The sequence below is a fragment of the Phaseolus vulgaris genome, chromosome 8 (assembly GCF_051622355.1).
Source record: "Phaseolus vulgaris cultivar YP4 chromosome 8, ASM5162235v1, whole genome shotgun sequence".
In the NCBI taxonomy this organism is placed as follows: Eukaryota; Viridiplantae; Streptophyta; class Magnoliopsida; order Fabales; family Fabaceae; genus Phaseolus; species Phaseolus vulgaris.
Window position 1 is genome coordinate 55,934,603 of NC_143505.1, and position 26,930 is coordinate 55,961,532.

The 26,930-nt window shown below is 32.8% G+C and overlaps 5 protein-coding genes across 9 annotated transcripts; 3 read left to right on the forward strand and 2 right to left on the reverse strand.

Moving 5' to 3' along the window:
• The first annotated feature begins 2,258 nt into the window (after window positions 1–2,258).
• Window positions 2,259–4,375, forward strand: LOC137826470 (protein transport protein Sec61 subunit gamma). The gene is made up of 3 exons (XM_068632442.2): window positions 2,259–2,419; window positions 2,516–2,631; window positions 4,127–4,375. Exons 1-2 carry the CDS (start codon window positions 2,326–2,328, stop codon window positions 2,629–2,631), a joined length of 210 nt encoding a protein of 69 aa, XP_068488543.1. The 5' UTR covers window positions 2,259–2,325; the 3' UTR covers window positions 4,127–4,375.
• A 2,310-nt stretch (window positions 4,376–6,685) lies between these two features.
• LOC137824097 (indole-3-glycerol phosphate synthase, chloroplastic) lies at window positions 6,686–11,842 on the forward strand. Of its 3 annotated transcripts, none has more exons than XM_068629553.1 (11): window positions 6,686–6,890; window positions 6,968–7,119; window positions 7,586–7,846; window positions 7,947–8,123; window positions 8,758–8,832; window positions 8,979–9,023; window positions 9,102–9,266; window positions 9,714–9,792; window positions 10,867–10,949; window positions 11,308–11,376; window positions 11,526–11,842. In XM_068629553.1, exons 2-11 carry the CDS (start codon window positions 6,982–6,984, stop codon window positions 11,607–11,609), a joined length of 1,176 nt encoding a protein of 391 aa, XP_068485654.1. In that variant the 5' UTR covers window positions 6,686–6,890; window positions 6,968–6,981; the 3' UTR covers window positions 11,610–11,842. The 3 variants fall into 3 exon arrangements, with proteins under 3 accessions (XP_068485654.1, XP_068485655.1, XP_068485653.1); XM_068629554.1 differs by having other exon boundaries at window positions 6,689–6,890; window positions 6,989–7,119; XM_068629552.2 differs by having other exon boundaries at window positions 6,846–7,119.
• A 1,241-nt stretch (window positions 11,843–13,083) lies between these two features.
• LOC137824193 (WEB family protein At2g40480-like) lies at window positions 13,084–15,691 on the reverse strand. Of its 3 annotated transcripts, none has more exons than XM_090294416.1 (2): window positions 15,037–15,691; window positions 13,084–14,784 (listed from the first exon to the last, which is right to left on the reverse strand). In XM_090294416.1, exons 1-2 carry the CDS (start codon window positions 15,259–15,261, stop codon window positions 13,342–13,344), a joined length of 1,668 nt encoding a protein of 555 aa, XP_090150542.1. In that variant the 5' UTR covers window positions 15,262–15,691; the 3' UTR covers window positions 13,084–13,341. The 3 variants fall into 3 exon arrangements, with proteins under 3 accessions (XP_090150542.1, XP_090150544.1, XP_090150543.1); XM_090294418.1 differs by having other exon boundaries at window positions 13,084–14,779; window positions 15,037–15,676; XM_090294417.1 differs by having other exon boundaries at window positions 15,043–15,529.
• A 4,142-nt stretch (window positions 15,692–19,833) lies between these two features.
• Window positions 19,834–20,698, forward strand: LOC137826808 (uncharacterized). The gene has a single exon (XM_068632943.2). The coding sequence runs from the start codon at window positions 19,974–19,976 to the stop codon at window positions 20,553–20,555; it is 582 nt and encodes a 193-aa protein (XP_068489044.1). The 5' UTR covers window positions 19,834–19,973; the 3' UTR covers window positions 20,556–20,698.
• A 3,502-nt stretch (window positions 20,699–24,200) lies between these two features.
• LOC137826648 (peroxidase P7) lies at window positions 24,201–25,972 on the reverse strand. The gene is made up of 4 exons (XM_068632711.2): window positions 25,699–25,972; window positions 25,168–25,359; window positions 24,894–25,059; window positions 24,201–24,824 (listed from the first exon to the last, which is right to left on the reverse strand). Exons 1-4 carry the CDS (start codon window positions 25,909–25,911, stop codon window positions 24,433–24,435), a joined length of 963 nt encoding a protein of 320 aa, XP_068488812.1. The 5' UTR covers window positions 25,912–25,972; the 3' UTR covers window positions 24,201–24,432.
• Between the last annotated feature and the right edge of the window lie 958 nt (window positions 25,973–26,930).

Here is a 26,930-nt window from a genome sequence, read left to right on the forward strand (position 1 = left end):
TTTTCAACCTTTCGGCCTAGACAAAGTTTATATTTGGTTAAATTGTTTATTCAAAACAAATTCTTATATCAAAGACAAGACATTTTTTGTCGAAAGATTTTTACTTCTTCTTAATCAGTTAAGTTTATCTTAAATAACATTTATCTATTATTGGAACGTCATTGACCAAAAGTTCTAAGTGTTGAGTTATAGAGATTCGCTTAGTATGAAAAATTTGACATGTATTTCTTTTTGTAAAAATTTACCTGGAATGAGAATTTCATTGACTGAGAAGTTCGATTTAAAACAAATGCGCTCTCAGGAGGGATTCAAGTGGAATGAGAATTATCCTTGGCTGAGAGGCTTGATTTAGACGAAATACATTATCGGGAGGGATTCACTTGAAATGAAAACATCTTAGGCCAAGAGGATTTAGTAAGATGAAATGCACTATCGGGAGGGATTTCACCTGGAGCAAAAGCTTCCTAAGCTGAGAGGTTTGAAATAAATGAAATGCACTCTTGAAAAGGATTTCACCTAGAGTGAAAGCTTCCTAGGCCGAGAGATTTAAGTTAAATGAAATATTGAGAATTTGTCTTCATATGAATAACTTCTTCATTAAGTAGTTCAATCTTTAGATCGAAAGATTTATATATATACAATGATAGATGCTTGACATTACACATAATTAGCTAAAATAAAACTTCAAGTGGCTTGCATTCCATGTTCTCGGTATTGCATTTTCATCTAGTGTCTCCAATCTATATGCTTCATTTTGTAGATTTTCAACTATTCTGAACAGGCCTTCCCTGTTTGGTGCTAATTTTCCTTAGGTTGAATCTTTTCTTGCTTCAGTTCTCATTCTCAACACTAAATCTCCTTTGTTAAAAACTCTCGGCTTGACTTTTGCATTAAATCTTTTGCACGCTCTTCTTTTCACTACCTCCTCTCTTATTTTTCTTTCTCTCGAAGTTCTTCAATCAAGTCCAAATTTGTTCTTAAACATTCGTTATTTAGGTCCCAGTCTTCTATTTGTCTTCGCAAAGTTGGTTCACTTACTTCCACCAGTATCTTGGCATCAATATCGTACGTGAGGTTGAATGGAGTTTCTCTAGTTGTTGTTTGCAGCGTGCATCTATATGCCCATAGTATTTCAGGTAACTTCTCGGCCCATAATTCCTTTACATTTCCATGTATTCTTTTCAACTGGCCGAGAATGACTTTGTTGGAAGACTCTTCTTGTCCATTCGTTTGCGGATGTTCAACCGAAGTTGTTATAAACTTAACTCCTAAATCTGCATAGAATTCCATAAGTTTTTTATCAGTAAACTGTCGGCCACTATCAGTTATAATAGTATGTGGGATACCAAATCTACAAATTATATTTTTCCACACAAAAGTTTGAACTTGTTGAGCGGTTATTCTTGTGAGAGCAACTTCTATCCATTTTGTGAAGTAATTTATTGCAATGACCAAAAACTTTGTTTGTCTTCTTTTCAAAGGAAATGGTCTTAGAATGTCCATACCCCACTTTGCAAATGGCCACGGCGAAACAATTCTTTGTAAATCCTGAGATGGTATGCAATTAAGATTACCAAACTATTGACATTTTTTTTTGCAAACATTGACGTATTCATTACAGTCTCCTCGTACTGTCGGTCAATAATACCCAACTCGTAAAATTTTTGTTGCCATTGTTCGTGCACCACATTGTAGTCCACAAAGTTCCCTCTTGTATAACTCATCTCCTATTATGACAATTTTGGTGGCTTTTCTTGCAACTTTGACATCATTTTGAACAAATTACTATTGATTCTTTATTACTTCTTTATACAATGTGATCCAATCATCTTTTGTTGTTGTATAATAGAATTATGGTGAGTTTGTCTTCGTTGACTTGCCAATTTGAACAATGAATCCACTCTTGAGTTTTGTTCTCTTGAAATGTGCTCAATCTCGACCTTACTAAAGCTTTGCATGATGTTTAAAATTTTATGATAATATCATAGTAACAAAGAATTTTTACTAAATTCATATCTTTTGTACATATTAAAAAATAATTTTAAATATAATAAAAGTTAAATTGAGTTATCTAAACTAAGAATTTAAAGTTTAAAAATATTCTAAAATTAATTTGTTTTTCATCAAATTCTACCTAAACGAATTTGAAATATTTTTTATCAAAATTATCTATATATAATTTTTAAAATAACTATTCTAAAAAAAAAATAAGGCATGTTTTTGCTTAGATAAACAACCTGCCTCCATATAAAATAAAACTTTTCAGAAGAAAAAGAAAAAAGATCGACACATATTTGCATTCTGGTATCCAGTGTCTGAGAGAGAATGGACGCCATTGATTCCGTCTTCGATCCACTCAGAGAATTTGCCAAGGACAGCGTGAGGCTCGTGAAGCGCTGCCACAAGCCAGATCGCAAAGGTGAAACCCTAATTCCAATTCTACTCCTTCCTTTTCAATTCGATTCGAATCTATGTGCACTGGATCCTGATTTTTCCGATGCATTTTGTATTTTAGAATTCTCCAAGGTTGCCGTGCGTACCGCAATTGGTTTCGTCGTGATGGGGTTCGTGGGTTTCTTCGTGAAGCTCATTTTCATTCCAATTAACAACATTATCGTCGGATCTGGTTAGGTAAATTATACTACTCACCCAAAAATGTCTTTTTTAATTGTTTGTTATATGCTCTTTTCGGGTACCTGGATCTCTTTGTTTATTATCTGCTCAAGTTAGAGATCGCCATTGGATTTGTGTGTGTGTAGATTTACAAAAAATAAATATTTGAAGGGCTTGTTTGATTGGGAAGAAATATTGTTTCAGTTATTAGCATTATTTTATCTGCTTGTAACTATATGATGTGATGGATTGAAGCCAATATGGGTTCTATTCGCTTGGATACCTAATGATGTGTGAACCGTGTGGAATATTTTTGTGTAAATCCCTGTGTCTGGAAATTTTATAATGGCTCAGACAGTTTTCATTCTTTCTATTGATTGATTGATAAGTGTAAGTGACGAAGTAAATTATGTTTTTTAAGTAAAATTGAAGTTAAATAAATAAATTAGGTGCTCTGTTTGGTCCATTTGATCGTGTCAAGCAAGCGTATGAATGGGAATGGTTGAGTTCTTGTTTGATTGAGGTTCTTTATATGCATATGATGATATGAATGGGTGATCGATGACGGCAACAAAGTTAGAATCTTGAACCTTGTGCCTGTTACTCAAACTCTCCACCTAACCCACCACCACTCCTTCCACTAAGCCGACCTTACTGAGATCGACTTCTGTTTGTCTTCTGTTTTTGCCCTGATCATATAATTGTCTAGATTAGATGGCATGGTAATAAAGAACGGTGAATTCCCTGTTCAAGTCTCTTCTTTCTATAAAGCAAAATTAAGACACAGTGTTTAGCCGATGTACAAGAGTATGTTTGTTTCCTTATATCTGTGCTTCCTGATGGATTTTCAACGTGAATTTATGGTTCATGGAGTTCTGAGGTTGAACGGGGTTGAATGCCAAATCAAACATATATTTCAATGAACTTTATGATCTCTCTATTGGCTATTAGGGTGCATAACTTTACTAGTTTTTATCTTGTCATAATGCTGCCGTTTGCTAATTGGCAGGTGACTTTCCCATCTTTGACTCTGTTATGTTCTAGGTTGCCCTTGCTTATTTTGAATAGTATTGTATTTTATTTAAATTGTAGAATTTTTTTGAAGGGCCAATAACTAGATGATGAATTAATTGGTTGCATTGTAATATGGTTTTCATAAGATAAATTCTACTGTCGTTATTTTCCAATGAACATACATGACAATAAGGTGCTACGATTTCATATTCAAACATCTGAGGTGTGGTGGGGTTATTTTATGGGTACATGTGTAAGAGATTATGCATATCTATCACCTCGGGAGCAATGTGAGAGTATTTATCAAATAAACTGTTGTTAAGGACACTATTATGGAATTTTCTACTTTCTTTGAAAAGGCAATTTTAGATAGTCTGGTTTTTGTAACAATTTTCATTTATTTGGTCTGTTTCGAGATGTTGGCTGTGTTATTGATGAAATTTTCTTGAACGAAGTATGCAAAATGAATGATTTAAATAAACCTTGGTTTTCTCCACAGGGTGGGGAACTGCAACCGCCTCTGGACTTCTAGGTGTCAAGAAAAAGGAGGCAGAAAGAATTCCCCCATGAATAGATAATTAATCTTAGTTCTGTTATATTTAATTTTTATTGTTTTTCCTTATTACTGGAAGGAAGCAAGGAAAGTTTAAAGAAAGTTTGTGCTTTCTTTTGTTATATATACCTTTGACACATTGTTTTGATTTAGGATAAGGAGGAAGAAGGATTGGTGAAACTGTAGCTTTGTTTTTAGTTCATGTTAACTGTTTTCTTTCTTTTATGATCAATTCATGCTTCAACAGTGCAGCTGGCTATTTATTGGCCGCTCAACTGAATCCAAATTTAAAATTTTAAAAAATAAATACTTTCCTGTCGCCATAATAATTTTTTTTTATCTTTTTTCAACAATCTCTCTGTAATTAATCAGGAGTTATTCATGAAGAACTATTAAAGTTGATCTGAGGTTAAACAATATGAATATCTTTTCATCATAGCAGTTTGTAGGTTTTTTCTTCCATCATCGATATCTTGCTTTGCACCCCTCTTAACCTTGTGAAATAGCTAAATTGCTTTTAAATGTTTTTAAATTTTTTTGTACTTTCACAAAGATTATATCTTATTCGGAAAGAATTAACAATCTTTATATGAAAGATAGTTTTGAAAACAAATTTACCAGCATGATCATACCCTTTTGTTATGATTGGAAAAAATGTGAGAACTGAGATATGAAGTAGAGATAACGTTGAACTAAACTTATAGAGAATATATTAAAAAAAAGTGTGGGAAGTTAGCAACTAAATAAATTCAAAGATAAAAGAAAAAATAAAATTAAAAGATGAAAAAAAAATTTGATATTTTTCATTATTCCGGAATAAATTAACATTTTGTAATTATAATTCTCATTACAGGATCTTCCAAAATGAATATTTGGTATGAATGTTAAGTTGCTTCTAAAATGACATTTTCAAGAGTGTTAATTTAACAGTTAAGGGTAAGCCAGTCATTTAACATTTTTTGAGACACAGAATGAGATTCGGCAAATTCTTCCTGCACCATATCAATTTTAACCTCCACCATATCAAACTTTTAAATTTTCAAAACTACCCTCCTGTACCATATCAATTTTAATCTCTACCATATCAATTTTTAAAATTTTTAAAACTACCCTTATTCCAAATTAAAAAATCTAAAATAATAATTATAATTGAGAAATAAAAAATACATGCTGGAAAAAAAATTCTGAACACAAAAATAAAAATACATTTGGATAAAAAATTTCAGAATTCAAAAGTATGTTCTGAAAGTTGAAATCCAAAATATTTCAGATAAAAGTTTCAAAAATAATTCTTTCATTTTTGTGTAAGGTTATTTTCGTCATTTAAGAGAGATATTTTTGTCATTTTCTAGAACTGATTGGGTGCATGCTGAAATCGATATGGTGTAGGGAGGAATTGCCAATGAGATTCTAAGGTCCAATGAACGTATAAAAACAGCATTTGGCAAAATAATGTGGATTAAAAATCCAATTCAAATTTACGCACCAATTCTTACAAAACAAATTAACGCACTATCTAACATTTCCTTTTTTTTTATTATTGTGCTAAAATTAAAATATATGAATTTGAACATTGTAAGATAACTAATATTTTCAGAAACAGCAATATTTAACATTATTTTTAAATAGTTTTAATTCCATAAAACCAAAAGCATTAATTATTAATTATATTAAAATGAAATCAATAAATATTTAATTCAATATTTCATGAATAATTTAAAATAAAAAGTCTAAAACAGTTCTTCACCTTAATCATATACATTTTCAAATTAACAACTGTGCTCCTCGCTTTAAAAAATTCTTTTTCCACATAGAAGAATACACAAAAAGAAAAACCAACAATAAATGAATCATTTTTGTTACTTTATGGATCTTCTCACTTTAAAAAATTAATCATCTTTTAAAAAAGTATGAATATTAAAGATTGTAATATAAAAGCCTTAAACAACTTCCAATAAATTTTATTATAAATTTAAAAATATTTTATTTTTATTTTTATGGCAGAGATATTAAACTTAAATTAATATGATACAATATTTTTGGATAAATGATCATATCAGTATAATATTAACAGCGCACAAATTTCGTTTTTAGTATAATAAAAAAAACCTACCATCTTATTAGAATTTTAATTTTGTCAGTTTTGTTTTTAAATTATCTTAATAGTTGAAGTAATTAAATATATATTTAATGTTGACAGATGTGTTTATTAAAATGAAAACGAAATTCATATTAATGTACAATTAACTTTGGAAGGGAAACTTTTGTCTTTTATTTTTTGTTTTGTAAATTTAATCCTAAATGACTTCTTTAAAATTATTTACATACTAATATTAATCTTTTAATAAATATTTGAGATAATTAATACAGACCAAACATATATTCAATTAACTCCATTATTAACGAAATTTAATCAAAATTAATAGACTTAAAATATTTTTTTACTTAAACTATAATTTTATTATTATTATCGACTATTTGATCAGTATTTTCTTACAAGACAATATTGCATTGTAATTTGGTAGCTTTGATGCCCTTTAAGTTTGATTTTATGCCATTTTTAGGTCTCAATTTGGCAATCAATCCCAACTGGTGCGTGCTCTGTTTGGCCCAGAAAAAAGCAAAAACAGGGTGTGTGCCATCGGAACTGAATTTGCGCGCACGTGTTGAACGCGATAACAGTCTTCTCCTTCAAATCAATATAACTTAGGTAGACGGTGTGTTTTCTTAAACAACTGTTTCATTTTGATTCTCATCTTCCTTTTATCACTCCCTCATTCTTCCTAGCGTTACCTGCTTCAATGGAAGGTTTGGCTTCTCTCAAGGTCCCCTTTCAGGCCACCCCATTCCTCTCTTCAAGACCCAAAACCTGGGATCTTCCGACCCAACTCAATTTTTATAAAAGAAACTCCTTTTCAACATTTTCTGTTCGGGCCCAGGTGAGTTTTTTTGGCAAATTTTTTTATCTTTTTGCAACATTTTGGGGCGTCTCCTTATGGATTAATCTGGGTATCTGTCTATTTTTGTTTTGGGAGTTTGGGTTCACTAAGAATGAAAATAGATGATAGGGAAGTACAATTTGGGTTCATTTTGGGGCCTATGGATGAATGCCGAATTTTATTTACGGTTACGGGGAACACTTATTAATTTGCCATGTGGGATTTGGCTTATGTGGTGTTTTGGTTGGAGTCTAATGATGTTTTGGTTCATTAGGGGTGTATGAATGAATGCAGAATTTTATGTTCTGAGGAACTCTTGTTGATTTGCCGTGTGAGTTTTGGATTATGTTTTGATTAGGTGGTGCGTAAGTGGGTCAGGGAAGTAGAATTTGGGTTCAATTGGGGTGTATCAATGCTGACTTTTATGTTATGAGTAATTCTTACTGATTTGTGGTGTTTTGGTTAGGTGGAGTCTACTGATGGTTCCTCTGCAGTATCCTCATCTGGTGAAACCGTGACAGAGACTCTCAAAATTAAGGAGTGGGAGGTAGGAATGTTACAAAATGAGGTTGCATCTAGCCAGGGCATAAGAATAAGGAGAAGGCCACCATCTGGACCCCCTTTGCATTATGTAGGACCCTTTGAATTCCGGTTGCAGAATGAGGGCAATACACCCCGGAACATTTTGGAAGAGATTGTGTGGAACAAGGACAAAGAAGTCTCACACGTACTATGATTGATTTGCTTTGTGCTCTATTGTTCTTAATATATATGTTATTTTTCAAGAAATAGGTTGAATGTATTACTGGTGACTATGTGATTTTCAGCTTAAAGAAAGAAAGCCCCTCATATCTCTGAAGAAAGCTCTCGAAAATGCACCTCCTGCTAGGAATTTTATTGGTGCTCTAAGGGCAGCGAATGAACGAACTGGACTGCCGGGGTTGATTGCTGAAGTGAAGAAGGCATCACCAAGTAGGGGTATCTTGAGAGAAAATTTTGATCCAGTAAGTTTTCCCTGGTTTCCTTTATCATTTTTATAGATAGAATTGTTTTCTCTCTACAACTGTAACCTTTATGAAGCTGTTACTGATTTATTGTGGAAAGTGTTTTAGTTGGCCTGAACTTGCTGACATCCCGTTGCTTCTTGTTGGTTAGAGTTAGTCCGTTCAATTCTTTTTTATTTGGCCTCCCTGAATCTTCTTGTTACAGAATACGTGTTTGATGCGAGTCATGTTTTCAGACCGGTCCTGGTTTATGCTACATATCGATTTCTTCTCCTATGCATCTTAAGCTTTTTGCTTCCTTAATTAATTTTGTATCTACCCTTTGCGATGCATTTCTTCTCAAATATATCTTTGTTACTTGGATTTTGCTTTTACTATTATTGCATTTATGAAGTCAAATCTATTATAGTTGTTAAATCTTGTCTTCAGAAAACAAGGACCTGTTGTAATTTTAATGTATCAGGAAGATGTTATGTTTTCTCATTAAGTTGAGTATCTTGGTCTTGGTTTTGGTATTTTTTTATCTCTGAATGTATCACGACCCTTCAAACAACTTACCCAACATTGTTGCTAGTCTGTATTTTTCTCTCTTTGTAGTACATACACGCGATTATTTGAGCTGCTTCTGTGATAGGTTGAAATTGCTCAATCTTATGAGAAGGGTGGAGCAGCTTGCCTAAGTGTTTTGACTGATGAAAAGTATTTTAAGGTAAACCAACCAACGTTGAATTTTTTATAATGTGTGTACGGCTTGATAATATTTGGTTGCTAGAGTACTAGGTGATGCTTGAGTACTGCTTAATAATATTTGGCTGCAGCACAATGATAACTCACTCTTATTTAATATTGGTCCAGGGAAGCTTTGAAAATCTGGAGGCAATAAGAAAGGCTGGAGTAAAGGTTTGTTTTGTGATTTGTAAAGTCCCTGATCTAATGCCTTTTATAGACCATGTTGATGACTCTGGACAAAACATGCAGTGCCCTTTGTTGTGCAAAGAGTTCATCGTAGATGCATGGCAACTTTACTATGCTCGAACTAAAGGTGCAGATGCTGTCCTTTTAATTGCTGCTGTTTTGCCTGATCTTGACATCAAATACATGATTAAGATATGCAAGTTACTTGGACTGACTGCACTTGTTGAGGTAAAGTTGGCACTTTTTTATTTGTTTCCTAAATCTGAATTATGTCAACTTCAACATTATTTTTTTTAAGCTTTCTGATATCTTATGTTTAATATGAATGTAGTGCCAAATCTATGTTGAGTTTATCCCATGTTGTGGAAACTTGGTTCTATAGTAGGTCACTTAGAATTTTGAATAGCGTAGTTGTTATAGTTATAAAAATAAGGAGCTAATCATATATAAATAAAAACATAGGTCCTGTCTAGCATAATGATTCTGTACTTGAAAGCAAGAAATACATTATGTTAGATTTACAAGTATAGAATCTATAGATTGACTGGGCCTGTGTTGAAACCAGAAATAGACCAACTTAGCTTCAATCAAAACTTTGGATTGTCATGACTGATTAGATGATTGCAATACCTGATGGACAAAAGGATTTTTTCACATTTTATGTTGTTTTGTCAGGTCCACGATGAGAGGGAATTTGATCGTGTTCTTGCAATTGAGGGGATTGAGCTTATTGGCATTAACAATCGTAATCTTGGTATGTGTTATCACTCTACTCTCTCCTCCCCTTGCATTTTTTCTTTTCTTTTTGATGATATGTTATCTGGCTTTTCTCGTGCTTGTACTCTAAATGGAATTGAATTGTAATTATATTATGCAATTTATCTTTTAATTAGTAGCTCGGTAAAATCCTTTTGGTGTTTGATCAGCTTGTTTTCCCTCTCCAATTGGATGTGCCTTTTATTTCTACTTTTGCTTTCATATTCTGTATAAGTTTTCCAGTTTTCTTCATCTATGTCATTTGTCTTTCTTATCCTTCTACATGGATACATTATCACTTCCTTAAATCCTATCTGTACCTTTTTACTACCATCTTTTAGAACTTATAAAACTTTTAAGCATTGCAATTACTTTTATCTGTATACTTTCTGCTATAACTTCACCTAGCAACATTTTTTTGACTTAGTTGTACTTTTGGTCTCTTTAGCTTGAACTCTGAACACTTTTCGTCAACCTAAGTTTTTAATATTAAGTTCCTCTATTTTTTTAATCAAGCAAATTTGGCTTCTATTTTCTTATATCCGAAATCTTAAAATTCTCTTTCATTTCCTTCTAAGTATTTGAGAGAGTTCATGATGGATTCAGTATATAAAATCATTTACAAAGTAGAATTTAAAAATTCAGTGGCTTTAAATGATTTAGTAGGGTTTGAAATTAGGATTTGAAGAGATAAACATTTGAGATTATTATTTTGTTTTATTTTGGTGAAATTTAGTGTTTTGTTCGGTTAGTCTTGAGTAGTAGAAGGTTTTAAACAGTTTAATTAATTTATATTGCGAAGGTTTCAAGTAGAAAGTGAAAAATTAAGGATTTTAGGTAGAAAACATAAATGGAAGGACTTAACTAGACAGAAAAAAAATTAAAGGGACCAAAATCCAAAGTAAAGAAAATAAAAGTGCAATAAAGTTTTTTTTTCTTTCTCACGAACACATTACATGTTTGAGAACACTAATAATTTTCTACTTTGATTTTATCTTTCTGTTCCAATCTCTGAATATTTTAACTTGAGGATCTGAGTCATCACCCACGGCTTTCCTTTTGGGGATTGCAGAAACATTTGAGCTGGATATTAGCATCACAAAGAAGCTTCTTGAAGGAGAACGAGGCAAAATAATCCGTGAGAGAGACATCATTGTACGTGGCCTTTCCTTTCCTTTGTTTAGAGCTACTCCCTCTGTTACTATATAATAGTCGTGTTTTGAAGAAAAAAAATGTTCCTTCCTATCGCTCATTTTTTTAATTTCAAGATAATTAAGTTTTTTTAATTACATCTTTATTTTCATTTTTATTATGCATTGAAAATTGTTTAGGGGGAGAAAACTCAAACAGGTATGATAGATGACTTTTTTAAATTTGCATTGAAAATAAAAAAAGTTAAATGTTTTCTTTAGAAAAAGAACCTTAAATGACTGTTATATAGAAAACGAGGGAGTATTTAAAAGACATTTTCTCAGTTTATCAACATCATGCTGATGATCATATGGTTGTTTAGATGGTTGGAGAATCTGGTCTATTCACCCCTGAGGACATTGCCTATGTTCAAGAAGCAGGTGTCAGAGCTGTAAGTATTGGCAATTGAATTTCATTAAAGCATGCGTTCTCATAACTGTCAAGCATTTGTAATCCAACATCAACAGATGCTTCGCAACTCACCCCAGTTACAGTAATACCTTTATGGTATCAAACTCATTGTTTTACCATTTTTTTCAGGTATTGGTTGGAGAATCTATCGTGAAACAAAGTGATCCTGGGAAGGGAATCAGCAGTCTCTTTGGCAAAGATATATCTATCTGAGTTGAAGCGAACTATCTTGAGATACAGGCATCTTAGATGACTGATTATGATAAAGTTCTTGATTTGATGCCTTTATGTACCAAGTCATCAAAAGCTTATCAACGGCAAGCATGTACCAAAAGAAACTTTCAATGTTCAATTATAGTTCCCACCTAAATACTATATCATTAAGATATTACTGTCAACTTTGAATCTCACTTCATTTTGCACAATCATATATTTTCCCTAACAAATTCGAGTAGTTGTGTTGTAATTATGCTAATATCCATTAAGGACTTGCCTGTCAAACCCATTTGATGATCTCACATGATGAAGTTCAAAAAGCAATAAAAAGGAACAACAAAGTTTCTCATTATACTTACTGATCAGAATGATAAAAGATACATAAAATAGTGAGAGTACTTTTATTTATATTGGTACTAACCACCATCAGCAAGTAACTAATTCATAACAAATTAACTCCTGTAGAAGTCTACTCCCCTAATAAATTACAAAAAATGAGGTGGTGGGTGGAAATGATGAACACTATTTTTGTACATAATTGTGTAAAAATATTTAACCAAAAAAACACTTTTGTCGGTAGAAAAAGTAGTCTTTGAAGTTTTTCATGATTATACACTTACCTTGCTAGTATAAACAAGTTTGAATAAAATTTTCCATAAACATCATAGGAGAAAAAACAAAGTAAAATAAAATTTAGTTAAATCAACTTATCCCACCTATGATACTCTACCAATTGCCTTTGTATATAATGAATGGGGTTTCTTTTAAATTAAATAAGCAATTAATTTCCAGTTGCATGACAGTTGGTCATACTCAATGGCCCATACCTGGTAGAAGGAAAAACAATGTGAAAAGAGCAAAAGCAGGAATTTAAAGGTGAAAACTTAAAAAGGGCATAGGATCATTCAGACCTCTTTCCTCACAATTGACAAAGCTTCTCCAACATATGAAACTGAATCTTCAGGAACAAATTCCCTCACTTCATCTACCTAGGCAGCTGTTCGAATAGGATCAAACATGATACAACTCTTTCACAATGTTTATTCATATCAGTTCGTACAATACATTTTCATTCACTAGATGTTTGTCCCGTGTTCAGCCTCGGGCTTAGTTTCTTCTCTTGTTTGCACCGCTTTTCGGTTTTGTCCCTGTAATTGCTACTGTTTGAGCAGAAAATATCAAGAGTGATGCAGTTAACTAATATATAGTTTTTTCATTACAATTTGGTATAATTCCAATCCCTGGAACTTTCGTGTCAATTTGTTTCTGGCAACGGATACAGAAGATTACAGTTTTTTTAAATGGGGCCCAATTGACAACAAATTATAATCCAATGGAATAAAATCTTCTTCGGTAACAAGTGTATTAAATTTAAATTGTAAAGAACATTGCAAAACAAACGCAGCTCCCATGTTTAAACTAACATTCCCAACAGGAAGGTAGAGGGGTTCGCGGAGATGAATCCTAAAAATCAACAGAAGTAAAATCCACTAGCCCTGTTAAAACTGAGCTAGTTGTATAAAGTAAGGTAATCACACGAGAAAAACATAGGTTACAAAATCAAACAACAGCAAATATTGCCTTATCCCACAGGACTTTACAAAGTTATACAAGAGTCACAGATTCTATGACTTACAAAAAGGAGACATAACATAAGAATAAAGAAAGAACGGCAAAACACTGATGCGAGTTGTGTTGTGGATATTGATCCATGCATAGGCCTCGGGATTCATGTCTTCTTCTTACTTCGCTTTCCCAAGGGGAGTGATATTTGAATGAAACTGAACTTTTTCCTAGACGCTATGAACTGCTTTTGCTTTTGATTACTCTTCCCATCTTTCTCGGGTATTGTAGGTAGAGTTTGATCCTCCTTCAATGCTCGAAGCATTTGACTCAATGCTACCGTCTTTTCAGAATGCTCTTGCTTATCCTTTGTTGTAGTGTAATCTTCAAGAACTTGCTTTTCGCTAAGTACATCTCTCATTGAAACTGAAGACCTCAAGGCATGCTTCGGATCATTGCTAGTTGTAGTAATTGATCGGATTACATCTGGTAGAGTAGAATCTTGACAAATTCCAGCTTGATTGAACGTCCTGCTCTTAATCAATGGCTGTCCTTTTAGATCATTCTCAGGAATCCATCTCCGAAGAGCCTCTTCAGCAGCAAGCTGCTTTATATTTGCACTTTCAACACTATTTAATGCCTCAGTCAAGACTTGTTTGCTGCGTAGAACTTCTTCTGTTGCTTCCTCAAACTTTTTCAAAATACCTATTTTGTCAATTGGAAACTTGGAAACTGTTACCTTCTTCAAGGTTGACTCTTGAGGAAATTGAACTACGGGATTTAGAGGAGAGTACTCCCCTAAGGAAAAGTCCACTTTCTGATGTTCTGGAAGCGAAAATTCAGATGATATTTCAGGGCAACATAGAGCCTCAATTTCAGCAAGAGCAACGGCTTCTGCTGCTATTGCAGCTTCTTCCATTTTTTTCGCTGCAAACCACCTCATCTCAGCAGTCTTAATATTAAATCCATTGTCTCCAAACTCAGCCAAGGGCCTTAAAACTTCAGAGCTTCTTGTTTCACTCATTCCATTGCACTGTCCAGTATCAAATTCGAAACTCCTCCCACCATTTAGGGGATGATGACAAGTGCAACCTGTTCCAGCAGTAGCTTCAGGAGGATTAAACCCTGCTTCTGTTTTGGTAACTTCTTGAGTAGAGACAGCTGTAAACTTCGACGCTAGTTTCTCCCGTGTCCTCTCAACAAAAAGCCTTTCCTTCTTCATCTTCTTATTTAAATCTTCAACAGAAGATTGTATCACTTCAAGATCATTAATCGTTTTACCAAGGCTCAGTTTAGCTTGTCTTAACTCCACTAAGAACAGATCAGGTGCACACGGACTCGAACTTTGCAATGTCTGCTCTTCATTGTTGATACCATTCACACAATTTCTAACAGCAGCTCCAACCTGTTCACATGAATTTTCACCTCGAGTTGCTAAGCAATTCAATGCTTCTGATTGTAGCTGCAGCTTTAATTCCTCCAAAATTGCTTTGGTTGCTCCCAGTTCTTCAAGCACATCAAGTGTCTCGAGTTCTTTCACTATCAAATCCTTTTCTAACTTTGCGGCTTCTTCCTCCACTCTCTTTATGTCAAATTCTTCAGCACTGTTCTGTTAACAGCAACCTTCAACATTAGAGAGTAAATCACCACAGGAAAAATTCTAATTGAAGAACTGTCGTATAATAGAACAGAATGCATCCCAATTAGTTTAGTAAATGGTAAATAACAAATAACACCATAAAACAGAAACTAAGCCAGCACCGGCAACATTTTGAACATGCACCAACAAAAAAGGAAAACTGATAGCGAAACACATTCATTACTCAAAATTAAAAAACCAAAATAGAAACAAAAATTTTACACGAGCCTCTCCGAATTTGTAAAAGGGTGTCCAAGGTCCAGTTCCTTCGAAACGGGTCACCGCTTCCTTGACAGACCCGAACGGCGGCGAAGTATCAATTTCAGCTCTCAAACCAAACCTTATAATCCCCGGGTTCTGACCTGACCCTGGTACAACACCAGGCTCGGATTTCACCCTCGGCGTCGCCGGCAAACCGACTGCTGAAATTTTCGGGGTCTCGGTCATTGGAACAAAGTCCAAAGCAAACGCGGGTTTCAGAGAAGCATCGAGAACTAAAGCCACATAAAGGTTCGAGCTTTGACCTTTTTTGGTTACCCATTTGTGTGATTTATTGCAATACCGAGGATGAAGGAGAAAGGGTGCGTGATGATGGTCTCGCGGGACCGAGTTTCGAACCGGGTCGAAAAGGGGTGTCGGGTGAGCGGAAAGGGGAAAGGGGAGCGGCAGCGGAAAGCGCTTCTAGGGTGCTTTTCGCGGTGGGAGACAGTGACGTGGAATTACGGTGTGGTTGGTGGGTAGAGGGAAATATCAAGGGCTGTGATTAATTGTGGTGAAATGTGCCAATGAAGAGGAGCCACGTCATGAATTTAGGTGAGGGTGAGAGTGTTGTGTCGGTGACCTTTGCCTTGATTAGGAGCGTGATTAGCGGTCAGGGAAAAAAGGGAACTAAATGCTGCTAATCTAATCCTTAAAGTGTAAAACGCGCTTAATTAATTTCATCTCTAAAAGCAGAAAAATTATAAAATTATTTACGAACTGAAAAATGTGTGTGAATTTGATCTTATAATTAAATTGGATAGGTTAAACTTAAATTTTATTTCTATGGATATATTCTTTTTAGGTGGTATGTACTCACTGCACTTTATTCAACTGGACTGAAGATTGATTTTCTTTTACTGTTTTAAGATTTGGTGGTATTATAATGTGTATAACTTTCAATTTAATTATTTATTTTTATTTTGATGTTAAAAATACTTTTAAATTTTCACTTAACTTCACAATTTTTCTGCATTTTTATCTATTTTATATTTATCTTTACTTTTGCAATATTTATATTTAATTTATTTTTGTCTCACTGTTTATTATTTTCAATTTTATCTTTCTGTTAATAAATGGATTAATGCAATCCTTAATTTTTCAAAATTATTCTAAGTTAAGTTAAATTTGCAAGTACTTTCAAATATCAAAGCAATATTAATAATTAAATTCAAATGATAAAATTTTTCTCTGTTCTCTCTTTTTCGAAGAGTTTTTGTGTGGTTAAGGTTTGTGTGGATAAACTAGTTTGTAGACTTAAAATAATTGTAATATATCAAGAATTGAGTCAAATTAAATATGGAAATTACTAGTTTGAAAAACATAGACACGTTTAACTTATTTTTTTTAATTTATATATAAAAAATTATTAAATAAAATCTAATTTTAGAAAAAAAAATATTTAGTTGTTATATTGATTAAATTAAATATTATTTTAAAAATTAAAAAAAAATATTGCTATATAAATTATTTTTTATTATTGATAATTAATTTATAAATTGATATCTAATTAATTATCAAGAAAGATTTTAGCTACCTGAATCATTTAAACAATAAAACTTTGATAATAATTAAATATTTTGAAAACTATTTTTCAATAATTTAGATATTAATATTTTTGTAGTATCTAATTTAATAATTAGTTAATTTTTATTTATATTATTTAATAATTTTCTTGAAAATTGTACTCAATAAGACCACCTTTTGAAAAACAAAATAATACGACTACTTACTAAGACCGCTTTCAACCTGCAACATACAGACATGACGAAAAGGCAGCTAAAAGGATACATATGCAAAATAATAGATATTGTCATACCCTAAGACCCTATTCAGATTAAACATTTCAAACACAAATTTCTGAAGAAACCAACGAGAATAAGAAAATAAAGTCTTATAGGGTACTTATGATTTAAGCAAATCCATGTCTTTACTTGTACCATTGTGAAAGTTTCCTCCAAGTTTCAAATTGCATCTTTGAACATGACACCATTTCTCTGATTCCAAATCCCAATACAATTTCTATCCACACACACTTCTAGATCTGATTAGCTTTTCCAATTATCTCACAAGTAGATCAAATTGTTTGAAGTGACTTGCAACCTCATTAAAATGTGCAAAAGATCTTCCTACCCATTTATCTGTCATGTGTTACAGTACAAAAATAATAAGTGGCAAGCATTTTCCAAAATCGATCCACATAAAACACATAATCCCAATTTGTACACCCTTATGCAGTAAATTTTCAGATGTAGTTATTTTCCTATAATAACTGTCCATCCAAATAATTGAGCTGAAGGTAGTGCTTTTGTTTTTTAGAAAGTACCAAAGTTAGTCCCAATCCTAGTGCTATTATGTGCATGTGAAATAAGTTGAGTGAGGCGATTTTACTGTGTATGTTTGTGATAGTTCATCTTTCCAGTACCACTCATCATCCCTAAGTGGGTTGATAGAGACACTATTTAGGTCCATCAAGAAGTCCTTTACCAAATATATCTTCCTCCCATTTGAACTATTCTCTCCTCCAAGTAACCATCCATATCCATTGATTATCGTTCCCATCTTCCCAATTGATCCAATGTACCATCTTTCAACACAAAGTTTAAAAACAGTCTTGGATATTTTGTTATTAGGGAATTTTCACCTTACCAGCATTGAATCTCATTCTATTATTATTGAACCAATTATTACAACCACTCTCCCGGCCTTCCTTATGAATCATATTTTGATTCTAAAGCTTTTTGAATGATAACAAAACTTTTAATGAACGACATTAAAAGTAAGTTAATTTTTAACTATTACAAGCAACAATTTGATATCAGTTATAGATTCGTGACAGTAACCATTCACTTAAAAGAAAATATTAAGATAGAATAAGATATTTATTAATGGAATTATTTAATCAGTGATGAAAGCATTGATAGTCTTATTGTATGTATTATGTAGAAAGTAAAAGATTAAGAAACTGTGGGGCTATGGCAGTGGCTTTAATGTGGTATAGCCTTCCACAGGGACCTGCCTAATCCCTGCATGTTCTGTTGCGATTTCTAATTCAGACCATTCTTCCTGATAAATGTCCAAATCAAAGCAACTTTTCGTATCACAATTAATTTGTTTTTTTTTTCTGCCCCCACAGCAGAGAAATGGCAGTAACAAAACCAGTGAGTTCTGATATTTAAAGTGCAATATATAGAAAAGAAAAAACATGATTAAGTATCATCTCAACGTGACACCAAGCTTTTCAGTGGACTACTGTCTATTAAGCTTTCAGAATTAGTGATCAACACATTAAATACTAATACATGCATAATCAATGCATGTTGTCGTTTAATATGTTAATATTTTTTCGCCATTCAATGTATCTGACCCACGGTAGAAGAGGAAATTCCTGCATCAAAATCTCTTTCCAGCATTGGACCAGTGCATCATGGTCCTGCATGCCGTTAATTAATTCACCTAAAAGTGCTAATTTCTGTTTGTAGTAATGCGAAAGTTTTGATAACTCTCTCACACCTCCTAGAATATCTAGCTAGTGAGGTGGTTGATAATGAACAAATTTTCCTTTGGTGTAAAAAACAGTATCATTGATAGTAGAGTCCGTTTAAAACATGTGGTAGGAATTGAAATAATGGAATTTGTTCATAGCGAAATGCACAGGAAAGAAGCAGTTAACGGTATGAACGTGAAGGTGATTCTCCAATGGTGAAGCAAAGGACTTTTCTGATGACACAGCTCATCCCGTATGTGACATTTCATGGCTAATAAATAATAGTAATACCCTTCACACTGTTATGTACGGTGTGTGATATGTCTCTATCCAAGATGCCCGAGTAGGTCAACGTATTCATGAATTTCTTCCTGCTATTTAATGAGTGTGAATTGTTCAGCATCCAATATCCAAGCTTGGGTACAAAGCAAAGTTTGATTGGAGAAGGGCATGGTGCAAAATGCAGGCCCTCAACTACCTACACACAGTAGAAACACCTTAAATTAGATCCATTTTTTTATTCAATTTTTTAGTTAGAAGAGATAAACATTGCCAATCAGATAATAATTCACGTGGCATGCATTCATTAACGTTGGTGCCTTTATGTCATTGGATTTTCTTTACTTCCATATTATGACATATAGCATAGCATTTTATAAGCAAAATATGATCCTTATAAGTTATATCATCTTACTACAGAAAAGAAAGTACTCTTGTTTGAGATACAATCTTTTGAGCCAAATTTCAAACCTCCTTAACGAATGAGTATTAGATTATTGGCATATACATAACATATGAGATATGACAATTAGGTAGACATGAAAGCAATTACACAGTATAGTAGTATGTAGTAGAATATCTGCCAATTCCTCCTTTCTGATTCATGGATATGTACATGTTTTCATTTATTGCAGTGTTCATCCGTAACCAAATTCCCTTTCCTTCTCACCTGTTTCAGATCACCAATGATTTCTAAAGGAACTACCACTAAACTGCTTCGTCACTCTTTAGTCAATGGTCTAGATTCTTCCATAAATAATTTGGCAGCTACCTCTAATAACCCATTTAATTACACAGTTTAATCATCGACAATCCATATCAGACATTAAATTTCGCCACAACCAAATTGGTGCGCTCCAAAAAATACCTACCATTAAATTCATTGAACACCCCGGGCCCTCCTTCATTAACTTCATGCTTAAATTAATTCCCCATCAAGAAACCCAATTCTTCAGTGATTAGAAGAACATGCACTCTTTATTTATTGACATTTATATATGTTTTAACTTTTAGGAGTATGATAAAGTAGGGGAACCCATAAAACAATGCTAAGGTCTAGAAGGCAAATATAAACCCTGCTTGAGGCATTTCATGCATCATAGTTGAGGTAAGAAAATCTTAGACTTGAGTGCAAATGGTGAATGATGGTGGTGGTGGTGGTGCCAATCATGTCTCAATTGAAAAGTCCTTCAGAATAAAGGAGGATGATAGGTTCTTCTCAAGGCTAATGTCCAAGGAAACCTCCAAGGCTAACTCTTCTTCAAGGGTTTTCTATTATGGAGAAACATCAATTGCAGTTCCTTTCACATGGGAGGCTCAACCTGGCACCCCAAAACACCCTTCTTCTGTAACTTCTCTACCTCCCCTTACACCCCCTCCTTCATATTACTCCAATTCCAAGTCCAGCAACAAGAGAAGAAACTCCAAGGCCAACATATTTTCATGCATTTTGCCACGGTTTATGACAGGCTCAAGAAAGGACCACGGTTCACCAGCATCATCTCGCTCATCCTCCTCATCCTCATCATGGTCATTGGTTCACCCATCACACTCATATTCCACCAGGGATACAGCAGATCAAGGAACCCTCTCTTTCTCACGCCCAACAACTAGTACTGTTCGCACTTTTCTCAAACATAAAGCTTCAAACAGATTCAGAGGCTGCTACTCCTTTGGAAACATAAAGAATGCAGTTGTGAGGCATGGATCAGCCTAGTTTGTGGAGGTAGCATAGTTAGAATTTACTTTGTTTAGTAGAAAATATTTGAAAAAAAATGTAGTTTGGTTGGTAATTGTGCTAGTTTCAAATATGAGGGACATAATCATTTTCTATCTCATCGTTTTGATTGAGATTGTATATGCTTTAAATTAGAATCTCTCTTTCAATATAATATATATACACACTTGAGAGTTCCAATTTAAATCTGGCTGAGATGTCTAACGCGTAAATGAAATTATAACCTAATCAAAATGATTATTATTATTAGAAATTCATACTTTGTTCTTCTTAAGAAGTGTTTGATATGAGATAAGTTTTTTTAATCTTGAGAAATTATGTTCCTGGAGATTCAAGATTTTTAAAGTTGATTAAAATGTATGTTTTAGCCGTAGATATTCTTGGAAATATTTGTTTAAGATTTCCAATAATAAAATAGTAACTTGTATTTTTTATTGTTGTAATTTTTTTTTACTTTAGAACATTTATTTTTCTACCTGTTTGTACGAATAATTTTGTGAAAAAAAAAACTATTTTTTAGAAACATGATTTTCCCAACTAAGCCTTTTACTTTTATTAGTAGAAACTAATAAAAGAGTGCGCAACAACAAACTGAGCTTGTCAGACTAATAACCATTATTGCGAGGAAAAGTAATCTGTGTTCAAATGGACTTAAATAGCACGTGGCAAGAAAAATAATTTTCGCATTAAATGAATTTGTATCTAATTTGCATAAAATATTTTTATAATTTATCTGTGTTGTTGTTTTTGGTGAAACAAAATTTAGACCAAATATAAAAAGCGTATTTAATTTGGTCAAATAAGAGGGAATTTTTTCATCACCTCTACATTTTTCTTCCAAATTTCACAATGTTATATAAAGATGAAACTATTTTTATTATTTTTTAAAAACTCTAAAAACACACTATCCACACTTTTTTTTTCTTTTTCTTCCTTACGCCACATATCAAAGACCTACATTTCCTACATTTCTTTGTCTCTTTGTGTACGATGACGACTTCACCTCATTGCACAAGAATCGTGAGGCGTGTTTTGTTTGGTGGTGTCTCTTCATCTCGTCCCTATTATTTTTGTTTTTCGGAATCATGGTTCTGCAACATAGTCACAGATTGAGTGATCCAAAAATTTCCCAAATGAGTGTGTTCGAAAGTTACCCGAATTGAAATGCATTCCGGATCCACCAATTCGTAAGCCAAAAAAATGCATTATGGATCCATCAATATGTAACTAAAAAATGGCTTCGGGATACAACAATCTGTAAGTCAAAAAATTTCTTCCAAAACATCCCTCATATGAAAAACATAAAGCTTTACTTACGAAACGATCAATCTGTAGATCATATTTTTACTTTCGGATTGATCCATCTGCAGCACAATCCCAAATGTCGATTTCCATAAACCTAAAAACACCATAACTGCTCAACCTCTTAAAAAAATCAATTCTTACCTTTAAAAGCTAACCAACACTTCAGGAATGCAACTCATTTCTTCACCTTGCTTCGTGCAGCTAAAATGAGCCTCCATCAACGCCACCAATGAATGAAAATGAAGAAGGTAGTAAACCAACTCATCCAAGATGTCCTTTTCAAATAAAAGGCCAAGGCTATATTAGGAATTTTAGAAATTATGGGGGTGCAGGAAGAAACTCTCCAAATCAGAACTGGATCTAAGCACAAAAGCCCTAAGGCTCAAGCCCATATATGAAGAATCTCCATTCGTTCAGTAAATAAATAAGTTTACGAAAAAATAATTTTAATTCTCTTGATTTTCGGTCAAAGATAATTCTAATTTTTACATTTTAAAATTGATAATTTTATTCCTAATAGTTTTTGTAGTATATGAATTTCATTTCTCATCTTAATATTCAAAGCTGCATAAAGAGAAACAAAGTTCACAAATGATTAAAAAAAATGAGAATAAAAGTTACTCTCTCTCTCTCTCTCTCTCTCTCTCTATATATATATATATATATATATATATATATATATATATATTTGTATTTACGAAACCTTTTAACTAATTCACGTACTTTAAAATATAATTGATTTAGAAATTAACATTTATTTTTCAATAATTCATATTTTTCTTTCAAAATTATCCTAACTATTTTTAAATTATTTTTTATTTACTTCTTTCTCAATTAATTAATGTTTGAAGAGAGAATAATAATGATATAGTTTGAAGTTACCCATCTTTATTTCTAATGATAGAAATTTCATAGAGATAGAATGTTAAATTATATTATAAGTAAAGACAGATTCCTTCTTATAAATATAATTTTGTGAGATTAAAATTAAACTCCCTTAGTATGATAACAAAATCTATAAAAAATATTGGTTAATTTTATTATGAATTATTGTTATGTTATCTATAAATATATATTCTTGCATAAAAAGAAATTTATATGTTTAAAAATAAATTTTGTATGAAGATGTGTTTTCTTTATAATATTAAAAAGCTAAGACTAGTTTTGAGAGAAGAGAAAATGCCGTTGACTTTCTTGAGACAGAGAATTAAAATATCAGTGAGATATATAATATATAATTCCAACCATGAAAGAGTTGATAATAACAACAATGAAGAAATACATGAAATCGATTCGAAGATTCGTAAGAAACCGAAGGGCACCTGCCTGCCTTCTTGAAAGATTTTCACCACCAAATTGTCAACAATTATCAACTCTACAAGAATTTTCACTTCTCATAATGTGTGTTATCCATTACATTCTATTTTATCACATGCCTCTATATCACAAAAAATTTCGTTATTGTTATTATTATTATTATTATTTTTAATATTATTCAATATATAAATCCATAAGTATTATTTATGGTAAATAATATTAATAAATCTACATGGATAATATTAATACATTATTATTGTTACTAATATTATTAATTTAATAATTAATATTAATATTGTTAATATATATATATATATATATATATGTATTTAATATTACTCCTAGATATAGATCTTTACGGATATACCTAAATTCTAAACTGTAGGTTACATATCTATATCCATATATCCATGATAATATTAGAAATATTCATAATATTATTAATATTTTTAATATTACTGATGTATATAAATCCATAGGTATTATATATGGATCTGCATATCTTTATCTGAGGATAATATTAAAAATATTAATAATAATAATATTATTAATTTAGTAATAATAATATTAATAAATCTTAATATTAGTGTTAATATTAATATTTTTTTAATACTAATAACATTTTTTTTAGTATTAATAACAATAAAAATAATAATTAAAATATTTTTATTCATATTATTACTAATATTAACATTATTATTTATATTAATAGTATTATTATTTATAATATTATTATTGTTATTGTTAATAAAAATATTAATATTATTAATAATATAAAAAAATAATAATAACCGTAGATATAATCATAATAGGAATAATAATAATAATAATCATAATATAAAATATAATATGGTAACAAGTTTGTCCGACCGATTTCCGGAAACCAATTATAAGAGCCACTAAAAAGGTTGTGTAAGAAAACATAGCAAAAAAAAAACATAAATAAATATGAAAATTAAGTAGGGTAGAAAGTGGACATAAAAAGCAAAAAAGAAAAGCCAAAATAATGATAAGTAAAACTGTAGTAGGAAGTGAGGAAGGAAGTTGTACATGAAAAGCCTTCAACTTGAACATAAGCACTCGGAAGCAAAATTAAGGAAAAAGGGAAATGCAGGTACACTTTGTAGCAGAAAACGTAAAAATGAGATGAGGAGATACTTAACAACTTATTATTACCCCTGCATTCATCTGGAATCATAAAATCCAAAAGACGTAGGTGTTTTCAACAATGGAATTAGTTGACCCTCCGACACTTGTTCCTTATTTCTCCGAGGGAGCCGGTGAGGGGACTGATGTCTCCCATTTTTATCATAGCAGCGGAGAAATCAGCGAAAAAGGAGCCTGGGTTGGTGTTGTAGGTACGTACCAGTGAGTCAGTGGAAGCACCATTGAAGAGTTGTTGATCAGAATGGAGGAGGCCCTTCTTCTGAATGAGATTCTTGAAGTAGTGATTGTCAAAGAAAGTGGGAGTGGCAAGGTCAAGGGGTGCCAAGTTGTTGTCCCCTGATCCTGAGTTTGGAGGGCATGTAGATTGTCTGATGTGTGCAAAGGAACTATCTATGTTGGTTTCATTGTAGATGCGAGCTCTAAAGGTTGTGCACCTTGCTTGTCCAATTGTATGAGCCCCTGGAACAAGGTCAAAAGTTATAAACAGTTTCTAAAAAGTGTATTTTGAATCCAGGTTATTGTGTGTACCAGATAGTGCGACCAAGTCCTTGGGAGAAAGTCCAAGAGAGTTGAATCTGGAGATGAGTTGGTTGACGTTTGAAGTGGGTGGTGGGATGCCATTGTTGGCAGCAGATTGGCTTGCTGTCCTCGAATCTCTTCTTCCAAGTTTCACGTTCCAACTTGGACCACCAAGCTGAGATTAAATCCAATCAAATATTCAATTCACTTCTACTTGCATGTCATGTGGGTCAATACTATGTAAAATATTATATGACGGGCCTTATATATAGTAATTGCTTACGATGTGAACAGAATCTCTGGCAGCAATGGCAAGGATATCAGCACAGGAGACCACACCTGGGCACACTTCCTCCACAGCTGACTTGATTTTGTCGATCACATCAAATCCACGAGCAGAGTTCTTGTTAGGACGTGCGTTCTTCTCTCCGGTGAAGCTTGATGTATCATCAAGTAGAATCGACCCATCACACCCCTGCACCACTTCTTATTTATTCAATCCACATATACTGTTTAAAACTTATATATATTGCTAGTTTCAGTTTTTTTACACAGTCAACCAGTTAGAAATGCAAAAATATGCATGGACAAAAATTATATTGATCATAACTATTGATATCTGAACTGACAGAAAATATACGGGGTTACTTTAGTAGTTTTGCTATAATAGTTCTATGAAATGTAGTTGCAAAAACTAGCTATAAAAAATGCTTTTTAAGCAAAACCAACCAAACCTAATAACTTGAAAACGAATGCAGAAACAAAATTGTCTAGCAGTAAATAGAATAGTTAACTAGCAGGTGTTAAAAATTACGTTAACAAAGCAATCGTGGAAGAACAAACGTAGGAGAGAAGCACCCATGCGGGTCTCCTTTGATATGGCTGATTCCACTGCGCATTTCACAGTGTCAAGGAGTTTTGGGCAAGAACTGGAGTAGAAGTTTGTGTAAAGTGTTGCATTGGCACCTCCAATCACAAGGACCAAAAGGGCCAAAGTGATCATAAAGCTAGAACAAGACGAAGCCATATGTCTGAGAATTCTAGAAGAGTAAGTAATATTTAGGTCGATGAGTGTGTTTTCTAAGTGCATATGTCACATCTTTTTATAGCCAGTGTCAAGGTTAGTTTGTCAATGTGGGATTAAATCTCAAGGTGCCTTGTCTCTTTGCCGTTACCTAACCTAACACGCAGAACTATAGCTAAGTTGTCAATGCATGGAGTGTTTACTTGGATTGTATTTTGATTAATCAATTCACAATAACGATGTGAACCTGCTTCGTTTTTCTTTGATGCAATGACTTGTGCTGCCGGCTTCCCATGCTTTGTCAAAGTGTTGGCAAAGTAGTTAGTAAGCTTTTTTTAGGGTTATATCATATGATATAACCCACGATTTGATGTCTAATATTTTATCATGCAATTCATATATACAACTCCACAGAGCTGAAAATAAATCGAAACTTCAACTGCTTTAATCAAAAGATTCCAAATGCACCGTTTTATTCATATAGTGGCAAACTTTTTTGAATTATGTTTTTTTATCAATAAAAAATAATAACATTGACACCTTGATGGAAAAAACGCACGCGGAAACAACACACATAATCACGAATCAACTGCAGAAAAATAAACGACACAAGATTTAACGTGGTTCGGTCGTCAACTACAACCTACATCCACCCGGGCAATTATTAGGTTTACATTATATTCTGTTGCACACCAATTACAAGTAGAATGATCTCTTTAAATAGAGATAAATAGAGATAATAAAGGGACATAATAATTAAGCCCACTCACTAAACATGTGTCTACTCAGCCCAACCCAATTGGTCCTAGTTTCATACCCAACACACCTCACTATCCTTCACTAGCTAAAATAAGTCATGCTACAAAAAAAAAAACAGAACCTCAACAAGGAGCCAAGATGAAACAGAGATCTTCCTATCACCACCTTATATTCTTCAAACATAATCCATGCAATGTTGCCCTCCAAAAGAGAGATATCCACGTTCTCGATAGAGTTTTCCAAATATCAGTAGGATTTATTTT

Excerpts from the sequence above, each read along its gene's own strand:
- LOC137826470 (XM_068632442.2), top strand. The coding sequence starts at position 2,326 with ATGGACGCCATTGATTCCGTCTTCGATCCACTCAGAGAATTTGCCAAG. Across the intron at positions 2,420-2,515 it reads CCACAAGCCAGATCGCAAAG|AATTCTCCAAGGTTGCCGTG; the intron begins GTGAAACCCTAA and ends TTTGTATTTTAG.
- LOC137824097 (XM_068629553.1), top strand. The coding sequence starts at position 6,982 with ATGGAAGGTTTGGCTTCTCTCAAGGTCCCCTTTCAGGCCACCCCATTC. Across the intron at positions 7,847-7,946 it reads AGGACAAAGAAGTCTCACAC|CTTAAAGAAAGAAAGCCCCT; the intron begins GTACTATGATTG and ends TGTGATTTTCAG. Across the intron at positions 8,124-8,757 it reads TGAGAGAAAATTTTGATCCA|GTTGAAATTGCTCAATCTTA; the intron begins GTAAGTTTTCCC and ends CTTCTGTGATAG.
- LOC137824193 (XM_090294416.1), bottom strand. The coding sequence starts at position 15,261 with ATGACCGAGACCCCGAAAATTTCAGCAGTCGGTTTGCCGGCGACGCCG. Across the intron at positions 14,785-15,036 it reads ACAAATTCGGAGAGGCTCGT|AACAGTGCTGAAGAATTTGA; the intron begins GTAAAATTTTTG and ends TGCTGTTAACAG.
- LOC137826808 (XM_068632943.2), top strand. The coding sequence starts at position 19,974 with ATGGTGAATGATGGTGGTGGTGGTGGTGCCAATCATGTCTCAATTGAA.
- LOC137826648 (XM_068632711.2), bottom strand. The coding sequence starts at position 25,911 with ATGGCTTCGTCTTGTTCTAGCTTTATGATCACTTTGGCCCTTTTGGTC. Across the intron at positions 25,060-25,167 it reads CCAGAGATTCTGTTCACATC|CTTGGTGGTCCAAGTTGGAA; the intron begins GTAAGCAATTAC and ends ATTTAATCTCAG. Across the intron at positions 24,825-24,893 it reads GGACTTGGTCGCACTATCTG|GGGCTCATACAATTGGACAA; the intron begins GTACACACAATA and ends ACCTTGTTCCAG.